Source organism: Andrographis paniculata, unplaced genomic scaffold, assembly GCF_009805555.1.
Source record: "Andrographis paniculata isolate CXL003 unplaced genomic scaffold, ASM980555v1 Contig15END, whole genome shotgun sequence".
NCBI classification, from domain to species: domain Eukaryota; kingdom Viridiplantae; phylum Streptophyta; class Magnoliopsida; order Lamiales; family Acanthaceae; genus Andrographis; species Andrographis paniculata.
The window spans coordinates 2,762,954-2,773,779 of NW_026137435.1; the positions used below are offsets into that span (position 1 = coordinate 2,762,954).

Sequence of the window (10,826 nt, forward strand, 5' to 3'; positions counted from 1 at the left end):
ATATATATATATATATAATATATTATAATTAATAAATGTATTTGTAATATTAAAAAATAGTACCAAAATAAAATATTTACGGAGCAAAATAAAAAAATATATAATTTATTAAGGATGTAACTGTCCTCTTTCTCTTCTTATCCCAACATTGTAATTATAACTATATATATATATATATATAAAACAAGATGTTAAAGGGTGTGTTTGTTCCATGAATTTTGCAAAAAATTTATTATTCATCAGTTTTTCTTTTTTTTTTAAAAAAAAATATTAAATTAAATATATATATTTTATTTTTTATATTATATTAAAAATTAATCTTATGTTTAAAATATTATATCTAACATTCATTTATATCATATTATACAATTATGCCTTAATTTTATTTAGATATATTTATTATTTATTTATTATATAAAAATCATATATATAAATAATTAATTAAATTTTTACAATATAAAAATAATCAAAATAATAAATATAGTAAATAATTAAATTATAAAAATATGGTAATAGATAATAAAATAATTTAAATTATATATAATTATATACTAAAAAATTATAAAATATAAAATATAAATAAAAAAATATTAATAGTATTATTATTTTTCAATATTATTAATAATATTATTGTTATATTTTAAATTTTAATTATAAATACAATGATATTATTATAAAATACATACAATTTAACTCTAATGTCTAATCAATACTATTAGCCATCCACATTCACGCTTCAGTGACGCTGCAGCGGTCCTTACACACACAGGTTCTTCTCTTCTTTCGGATGCCGCAGCCGCCCTCACACAAAGGTTCTCCCTCTTCCTTCCTTCTTCCTCCCGTTTCTTTCCTTTTTTTCTTCCAACCTCGGTCTTTCTCCTCCTTTCTTCTTCTTCTGCTTTTGCTGCGCCCCTGCATGCCCTGCCATGGTGAGAGATTAAAAAAAACATAAAAAAGAAAAGTCAAACCGCCGATTCAAACCGTAAACCGACGGTTTGAACAGACAGTTTGCAATTTGAAAAAATCGATTTGTGCTCCATTTCGATTTGAACCGTAACCGGTGGTTCAAAAACCGGCGAACCGGCTGTTCAAAACCGAACGAACAAGTCTAAAGCAGGGCTGTCTTTCGACATCATATTAAAAAATAAATAAATAAATAAAAAATACTTTGATTAATTTATTTAAATAGGACGGAAAATATAAGTATTTTTTTTTTTTTTACTATTATTTTAGTCTGATAATTTCCGAAAAATATCTGCAACACTTGATTCTGGCGAGCGACTTATCAACGGCTGCGATGAACACCGCTCTTCTCTCCCCGCCGCCTCTTCGCTTTACTTTTACCGGTAGTTCAGTTTCGTCGCCGGCGCACGGTTGCCGTGCCGTCTCTTCCGCCGGCGGTCTACCAACTGCAACACTGAATGTACAATCGAACGCAACCACCGAGAGGAAATCCAAGAGGAAAGAAGATGATTACCACTCAACTCTTGAAGCTCTCAATTCCAAAGGCCGTTTTCCGAGAAAATCACTCGGTCAAGTATGTGCACGATTCTGCTCGCTTCTTTCAATTTGGTTCTCTTTTAATGTTTTGTTTATTTATTTATTTATTTTGTTGCTGTTTAGCATTATATGTTGAATGCTTCGGTGAATGAGGAGCTCGTCGCTGCAGCGAAGGTAAAGGAAGGAGATGTCGTGTTGGAAATCGGGCCAGGGACTGGTTCTTTAACTAATGCTCTAGTGAATGCTGGCGCGACTGTTCTGGCCATTGAAAAGGTCTGATTTCTGAGGTTCTCATTTGCTTTCGAATATTGATTTTCGATTGACGAATACATTCAATCATCTGCCAACGTTTTGAGAAACAATTCCTAATTTCTTGGGTATGTTTATCTTGATAATCCTAGAATTTGAACATGATTATTGATACAGAGCGTTAAAATTTCATATGTCCATGTGTATATGCACTATATGTAAATTACAGGATCCGTATATGGCAACCCTGGTGAAGGAACGTTTTGATGGAGTAGACCGAGTAAAGGTATTCGATAAGTTTGTTTGTGTTTTCAACTACGTTTTTGCAACATGCAGTCTATGGTTAAGTAGTTTTGCTCCTAAAGCACATCAAATCCAAGGCATATTCTTCATTCAAAACATCAAATCCTTTGCTTGTTTTCTTTTGCTAAAATTATGTCCACGTGATCTAATATATTTCCTTTCCCTTGAAAATTTCACCCGAATAGTATGCAGTATAATGTATAATTTAAGTTCTGGATTGCAAACCTTGCTTTGCTGAATACGAATGACCGTCTTCTCACAATCTTAAAACTTTTCTATGCAACCATCTTAGTAGTTTATCTAATTCACCTATAATTCATTTCAAAAGCTTATTGATCATGAGTTTGTTCTTTTCATTTGGAATGCAGTCTCCCATTTGGCTTCATTAAACATTTGTATTGATTATTTACTTTATTTTTTCTCTCTCCCAAGAATACTTTCAGCTGCAAAATTTGCTTTAGTGATGCTTCTATGAAAGTTAATTATGATAACATTTTATATGTTTTCAGTTAAAGTGCGTAGGAAAAGGCCCAATTTGGCTCAACTACATGTAAAATGCCCTAATATCTCCTTTTTTTTTTTTTTTTTTTTTTTTGTATTTGAGCATGAAGGTTCTTGAAGAGGATATAACAAAATCTCATATACAGTCTCATATGTCAGCAATGCTGCAAAGTAAGGGCCTTGTTGATGGAAACTTGTCAGTTTCTAAGGTAACGATTGCGCATATTGCATAGTCCTGTATTAGATGCCCATATAATCAATTTGCACAGCAGTGATTTTGTTGCATTCAGAATTTAAAATTTTTGCATTTTTTTTGTTGAGTTAATTCCTATATTGAGTGCTATTCTTTCTCGCCTCTTAAATCATACTTAAATAATCAATCTTTTTTCAAGTTATCTGAATTACCTGACTACTTTTTGCTTTTCTGAATTCTGGCGACACTTTTTTTAGCATGGTTGCTGCTCTTTGATAGATATTTTCTGCTATTGTTAACTTATCTCATTTTGGCAACATGGATTGGTTTATTGGTTCTTGTCTTATCTCTCAGGTGGTTGCCAATATTCCTTTCAACATAAGTACTGATATAGTGAAGCGGCTACTTCCCATGGGCGATATTTTCTCAGATGTGATTCTTTTACTCCAGGTACATACACATTTATTCATGGCTGTCATTTTGCACTACGTTTGAATGTATTAGCCAAAGGCTATGTTTAAAGTTGCCTGAAGGTTCCCATTCTGTATTGCAAAATATTTCTATTTGAGATCTTATTTGCTGTAATGTATTCCAAGCATTAACCAACCATTATATGTCTATTTTAGTAGATCATATTTGTGCTGGCAATCCAGTGTATGCAACTCTTGTTCCCATGCAGATCCAGTTTAAAGCTCTTTTCATGGTATATTGTCACTTTTCTGAAAATTTCAGGACGAAGCTGCCTGGCGCTTGGTGGATCCTGCCTTAAAGTCATCAGAATATAGGCCAATTAATATTTTTGTGAACTTCTATTCAGGTAATTAATTCAGTTAAAAATAGGAGTGGAACCAGTAATTCAGAATATGTGGTAACATGTGAAATTTTCTTGCTCCAAATTACTTCCAGATCCAGAGTACATAAGTAAAGTTCCAAGGACAAATTTCTTCCCACAACCGAAAGTAAGTTATCCAACACACATGTCACACTGTTCAGGTCAACAAACACTTACTCTGGTTCTTTAATTTCCCCTTTTCAGGTCGACGCAGCTGTTGTTGCATTCAAGCTAAAGCAAACAGCGGATTATCCGCAAGTTTCCTCCATCAAAAGCTTCTTCTCAATGGTTATCTTTTTTTACATTTATTTTAGCACCGTTAATTGAATCACTTTTTTCGAGTCCCCCAAATGGATTGTGTTTGTTGTGCTTTGGTTAAAATCATCTCTCACGAGCAAAATATGTGACGAAGATAAAGATGGCTCACTGCATTTGCATGTTTTATCATTAAGGATGATGGTGACTATTTTAATTTCAAGAATGGAATTCGTACAATAAATCAATCCTAGGTTTGTGCACGGTTTGACCTGTCATCCTCATCATCGATCTGTTTCTATATTGTTAGGTTAACTCTGCATTCAACGGAAAGCGCAAAATGTTGAGAAAATCGCTCCACCACATGTGCCCTTCACATGAGATTGAAGCAGCCCTTTGCGCCACTGGTCTCCCCCCAACGGTAACAAAAACTAGACTTTGGTGACTGTTTTGAGTAGAAAATACATTACTATTTAGCATAGAGGGCGAAATCAATATAAAAAAACACGAAAACAGACCCTTAAATCTTATGGTATCTGTTCCTCTTTGATTCTTGAACATCATATTGGTTTGTTGCAGGCAAGACCAGAAGAACTCACATTGCAAGATTTTGTCAAATTGCACAGTCTAATAGTCCAGAATTAGCTGCAGTTGCAAAAAGGTATGCATAAATTTCTATCTAATATGTTTGGTTCTAGACTATCTCATCAAAAAAAAAAAAAAAAAAAGGTGCTTAATTTTGTTTTAGAATTGTAACATTAGTTGTGGTGTCAATATCTTGAATGATAGTGTAAATATGTTTAATCTATTAGAAATATGGAATGATAGTGTAAATATGTAATTAATTCTATTAGAAATATGTTGAAACATTGATATCTACTAGTGTGTATTTATCTTTAAAAGATCTGTTTACTTTGATTTTAATTTTAATTTTATGTTATTTTAAAAGTACGCTTCAAATCAAAATGTAAAATTATAAATACAAAATCAAACTTAACACAAAGAAACACACCCTTTAACACAAGCAAAAGTATGTCAAACAATTCCATTTTAAATTACATGCAAAATGCTTTAAACAGATCTGGATCAATTGGGTAGTAGTACTCTCTCCGTCCACTTATAATGTTTACATTTACTTTTAGTGCGGTGTTTAAGAAATAATAGTATTTTAATTATAGTGAGTAGTTAAAAGTAGTGTAATGATATTTTTGCTCTTATTTTTTTGTGTAAAAGTAATGATGTGATGTAAAGTAAGGGTATTTGTAGAAAAAAGTAAGGTATTTAATGAAATGTTAACTTTGTAATTGGAGGTCCCAAAATAGAAATATATAAACATTGTAAATAGAAGGAGGGAGTACTATTTAGTATAAGTGTGTCATTCTATAGAAAAAAGTTTTATATGAATAAATAAGAAGATTGTTTAGGAGATAAATTACAGGTATATAGTGTTAAAAGAATATGGATCATATGTTACATTTACTTTGAACAAAATTTGGGGATTATAACATTTTTTTTGTTTTTCCTATTAATGATTTTAATGATTTTTGTTTTTCTTAACCCAGGTAGAATACAAACAGAGATGTCTAAAGTTTTGTATAAAAAGTACTTAAAGTGGATGAAATTTCTGTATAGTCAACTTAACTTTCAAGTGTAATTTACGAATGTACTATATCTATAAATGCAATTCATGAGAGTTGTAAGATATACCGACGTTTTGTACTTAAAATTCATGCATACCACAATTAGAGTTTGTAAACGAGTTGAATGAGTTTGATTGTCGGTTGTTCGAATTAATTCGATCGAATTAATTCAAACTTGTTAACGATACTCGACTCGTCAAAGAATTTAAATTAAAAGTGGCTTTGAGTTCGGTTTGATAGGTTCAAATTCGAACTTGAATGTGAGTTTGTCTTGAATTTATTATAATAATTTATGAAAACATAGATAAAAATAAAAAAAATTTAAATGATTCTTGTATGGGTACAAAATACTATTATGAATTTAATTAAAATTGATTTATATTTATTAAATACTTTTAAAATGAATAAATTTACTAAAAAATTATAAATAATTTAAAATGAAAAATTTGTAGGGTGTGTTAGTTTTGTATTTTAATATTTTTTTTTTATATAAAGTACGAAGAATTATGTAAATAATATCAATATAATAAAATATATCTAATATATTAATTCTTATAAAAAAATATGTTAAAAATTTTTTATTGAAGGAACAAAATTATAACTCTTATGAGAAAGTGGAAAGGAGTATAATAATTATTTTTTTGTTAATACTATGTTTTTTTAGGAAAATTTAATTAAAATCACTGCCGACAATTCTACTTTCAATTAAGTCATTATTATAAATCAATAAGACTACACTCCTACTTTATGAATTAGGTTTATTATAACTCTCTAATTTGTATTTTCTTCTCAATCACATTGTATACGCAATAGGTACTCGAAATCTGTTGATCAATACTTCCTACTCCCTCTGTCTCAGATATTTTGGGCTTATTACCGTAGATACGAGAATTTAGGTAAAATATAATTAGTAGGTAATTAAGAAGTGTATTAGTAAAAATAATTATTATTTAGTAAAAATAATTATAAATTAAGATTAAGATAACTAAATAGTTTAATTTAAATTAAAAAATTATAAAATTTAAAATATGATTAAAGTGCATAATTATATTTCCAGAAATAGAGAGGACAAGTTATGTGAGAGAGACGAAAATAGAAAATAGGGACAAATTATGTAGGACGGAGGGAGTATGTTGTAATATATACCTACATTACTTCTCGCTCTACCCCAATTATAACATTATATACTTATAGTTAAATATTATGTACCTTTTTCGCAAATTAAAAAAAAAACACAATTACCCACGATTTAACAGAGGTTGAGGCAAAAAAATCTCTCATAACTCCCCCTCACTCTAATTTAAAACCCTATATTTTCCATCTTATGGTGAACCAACGCTTCCAAGCCCCGGCGATCAAGTAGTGACCAATCGGTGCAAAAATGATAAATAAAACAATTGACCAACTCTTATCCCTAGGACAAGCTCGAAGAAGTAAGTGTCTGGTCGGATCTTTTTCGATTTTTGATTTTGTTAACATTAGTATTTTATACCGTAGTTTGTTCGATTGTTTGCTGTGTAAGTCTTGGTCTTGTGTTTGTATATCTCGGTTTGGTGTTGAGGAGCCCTGGATGATCGGTGTAATTGTATTTGTTAATCGGGTTTGAAATCATTCGTATGTTTGCCCATGTAGAATGGGTTGGGTGTTTTATTTTGACACCGATTTTGGATGATTTTATTTGTTTAATCTATGATTTTTGTTAATTTCGTAGATGTACATTTGTTTAGTTACCCGAAGTTGCATATTTTAGTTCTTTTTTGTTCGATTGTACGGTAATTAGTCATATTTGTGGGTTGGCATAATGATATTGTTAGGTACCCGAGTTGCATTTTTTAAGTCTAATTTGCTAAGTGGTATACTTTTAGGGGACTACTGTGTACTCATAATGTGTTGTTACGTACCCCTAATAAATTCTGATATACTTTTAAATAAATTCGAGATTTGAGTAATGTGGATTGATGAGAGTCATTTACAGACCGAGGAATGAATACAAATCGGTTATCAGTCGGTTTTCTGAACCGTTTTTCTATAGTGAGGTGAAGAAATTGAAGACACGCATCTTGTATGAACATATTAAAGCCATCAAAATGACTCCGTTCGGCCATTTTATGGACTCCCCGAAGATGAGGCTGTTGTGGAACCGCCTTCGTGCATTGGTTAATAACTTTAGCCCGGTGTCCACGTCATTCAACATCGGAGCCAATATTGAGCTCCCCTTTGAAGCGGAGGAATATTTTATAGTCTTGGGACTACATTTGAAGAGAGTTTATGTCACGGACAACGCATTAACTGACAGTGAATGTTTTATTCGGATATTTGGGGGCAAGCCACATTCTCTGGCCCATGCCAAGGTGTTGCAGAAGCTATAGAAAACTCTAGCGCAGGGGCTGAAGCCCTTATCCGTTGCTGATGTGACGCGTCTCGTTATTTTGCTTGTTTTTTTTTCAAATATTTTGTATTGTATCACAAATTATTTTGTACCTCTATTTTTGTTACCGTATGTGGATGACCTTACTACGATTGGTGACTATGCATGGGGACCTGCAAGTCACCGGTATCTACTGATGTCTATAAGCGATTTCAAGTCGTGAAAAAAAAATCTGATAGACTGCCCAGTTGGTTTATAGGTAAGCAATCTAAAAGGTCTGCCCTCCGAATCGTAGACTCCGATTATCAGCACAGGGTAAGTGAACATATATAATGAATTTGGATGGATTTTGGATTGATTTGGGTTGTGTTATTTGTGCTTGATTTGGGTAATGTGTTATTTCGGATTGAATTGTTGGTTGAATTGGTTTCATTTGCCTCTTGTTTGATGAGATTGTATTAAAATTGATTGATGGATTGAATCATGGGTTAAATTTGGTGAAATTTAATATTTTGAGTAATGCTATGAATTGTGCCGTAAATGATTGTATGATTAATTCTTCACATGGTTAGAATTGCAATAATTTACATCTTGTACCTCCATAATGAATCAATGTACCCGTCTAACTAGATCGAAATATCTCCAAACTACATATATATGCTCATATACATATTACCCATTAGTTATGAAGGTTATCTTTATACGAAGACAACAACGAGCCAGAAAATTGTACATACTGCTCTTAAATTGGAACTAACTATTCATGATAAGACCTTGCAATGGTTGATACCCATATAGTGAACATAAGTGTATTCACGGATATTTGAGTAGATTAGTGGTGCACCCGAGAAAGAAAAACTTATATATGTACGATGAAGGTTTATACCCTCATCACATTGATACGTACTTCTTGTCAAACACAACATGCCTCAGTTATTTAATGACATACCTATATTAAGTTAATAAATACCCTAAGTTAAGTTACTTATGTTCGGTGGGTCTAATACTTCATATCTCGAACATTTAGTGAAACATAACATTATCTTTAGTAGTACCCGTACATAAGATGTATTCATCTTTAACGTAGTCAATTATACCAATCTAGAATATTAAAAAGTTGTTTCAAAAAGTTAACAATATGATCCATGTGGATGAACAATAGGCAATTGAGTTAGTTATGTTTTTGGTGAGAGAAGTACTTAGTAGTGATGCATATGCAATGATTGTACACTTCAACAATAGAGAGTATTAATATACTAATACTCTATCCAATTGCATTCACAATAATAGATTCTAAGCACTATGGGAATGACATATTATTATAACATGTCATTCATTCACACAAGTTAGCATCAACAGGTACCTCAGGCGTTTACCAATATACCTTTTAAATATATAAACATACCTCTAATATTTTCTTATATACCTGCGTCAGACCGTTACATACATTTTTGCGTTTTTTATACATTCATTGGTTAGTATGACGAGTTTTAATCTACTGATAAAACTCCAAATGTTTATCCATTAATTGAATTCAAACACTATGGAAACGACATGATATTATATTTACCATTCGTTCCCATAGGCTAGCATCACTAGATACCTCATTCAATTACCAACATACTTGCAGAATACATATACAAACATCTAGTATTAACGTATATAACTTCATAATAGCAATATAGTTGTGTGGCATGTGGAAATCTAGTACTTAGTTGTAATGTATAGATAATGGTTATACTTAGCAACAACGACGAGTTTTAATCAACTACTAGAACTCCAAGTGATTATCCAGTAATAGAATTCAAATACCGTGAAAATAACATAATATTATATTTATCATTCGTTTCTATAGAGCTATAACATCAAATACCTCAATACATTATTAATATACCTACAAAATATATTTATAAATCTTTCCTATTTTATTATATACTTGCATAATAGAGCTACATACCACTTACTACTGTAAAATATGCCATCGCCTCCAACCGGTTATATCCTATCGATGCATAAAGTAATTACATTGTACCAATTGAATACATACTTATTGTATTAATACATATTCAACATGTTAAAATATATACAAAAAAATAAAAGGTACAATAATCTATTCGCTCCTTACACCTTTTTCTATTATGTCCGAAACAGCCATAACGACCGCATTTCTGTGACTGCTTTAGCTGCCGGGACTCAAATCTTCGTTTCTTTGGCCAGTTTGGTAGGACAAACGAAGCAAGAAGATTAATAGGCTATACTCCCGCCCCTAGGAAATTATTAAATAGTTTGTGCAATTCGAATTAACTGATTTTATCATTCTCTTGTTTGTTGATTTTATCATTCTTTAATTTTTTTTTTCCTTTCAATTTAGTTACAATGTTTGCGAAACAAATAATGAAAATAAAGTCAGTGATAATCTTTTGATTAATTTATTATATGACAAACTTAATTATTTATTTACTGAACTCATTCTTAACCCATAATATGAGTTTCCCTTCATCTCTTTTCCAATTTATTGACATCCATCATCTATGATTAAAAAAAAGCAGAGGTGTGTCTCCCTCAATCAAGTTGCATGCATATGAATAAATGGCTACACAAACTATTTTCATTAATTTCTTTTCATTCACCATACAAAGTTTGTGTATTTAGAACTTATAACCAAAACACTACTTTTCGATTCCATCTTTTACACCTTTAACTGTGACAATAGTGTAAAAAAATCCCATGTGCATCAACGAAACCAGTCCAAAAAAGCAAGAATGTATACAATTAATGGTGTGGTGGGTCGGTGTTCGCATATATCAACATAAACATGAAAATTTTAGAGTTCATCGTACTTCAATTTGAAATAAAATCAGGCATATGTTTCTCGGTTCGCACTTTTTTTTTTTTTTTTTTTTTTTTTCACAGTGGTGAAATGTGACTATTGAATTTCGCAGGTTCCCTTTCATGAAAGCTCCGACATCACACAACCTTTTCATG

General features: G+C 31.3%; 1 protein-coding gene across 3 annotated transcripts; it reads left to right on the plus strand.

Annotated features, from left to right (window-relative positions):
* Positions 1 to 1,181: 1,181 nt before the first annotated feature.
* LOC127260111 (ribosomal RNA small subunit methyltransferase, chloroplastic) lies at positions 1,182 to 8,182 on the plus strand. Of its 3 annotated transcripts, none has more exons than XM_051287806.1 (11): positions 1,182 to 1,537; positions 1,624 to 1,773; positions 1,979 to 2,035; positions 2,664 to 2,762; positions 3,101 to 3,196; positions 3,479 to 3,563; positions 3,653 to 3,705; positions 3,783 to 3,866; positions 4,144 to 4,254; positions 4,413 to 4,494; positions 7,449 to 8,182. In XM_051287806.1, exons 1-10 carry the CDS (start codon positions 1,298 to 1,300, stop codon positions 4,476 to 4,478), a joined length of 1,041 nt encoding a protein of 346 aa, XP_051143763.1. In that variant the 5' UTR covers positions 1,182 to 1,297; the 3' UTR covers positions 4,479 to 4,494; positions 7,449 to 8,182. The 3 variants fall into 3 exon arrangements, with proteins under 3 accessions (XP_051143763.1, XP_051143755.1, XP_051143748.1); XM_051287798.1 differs by lacking the exon at positions 7,449 to 8,182 and adding an exon at positions 5,396 to 5,584; XM_051287791.1 differs by lacking the exon at positions 7,449 to 8,182 and having other exon boundaries at positions 1,183 to 1,537; positions 4,413 to 4,727.
* The last annotated feature ends 2,644 nt before the right edge of the window (positions 8,183 to 10,826 follow it).

Coding starts and splice junctions, on each gene's coding strand:
- LOC127260111 (XM_051287806.1), top strand. CDS start 1,298: ATGAACACCGCTCTTCTCTCCCCGCCGCCTCTTCGCTTTACTTTTACC. Junction 2,763..3,100: donor GAAACTTGTCAGTTTCTAAG/GTAACGATTGCG, acceptor CTTATCTCTCAG/GTGGTTGCCAATATTCCTTT. Junction 3,706..3,782: donor ATTTCTTCCCACAACCGAAA/GTAAGTTATCCA, acceptor TCCCCTTTTCAG/GTCGACGCAGCTGTTGTTGC.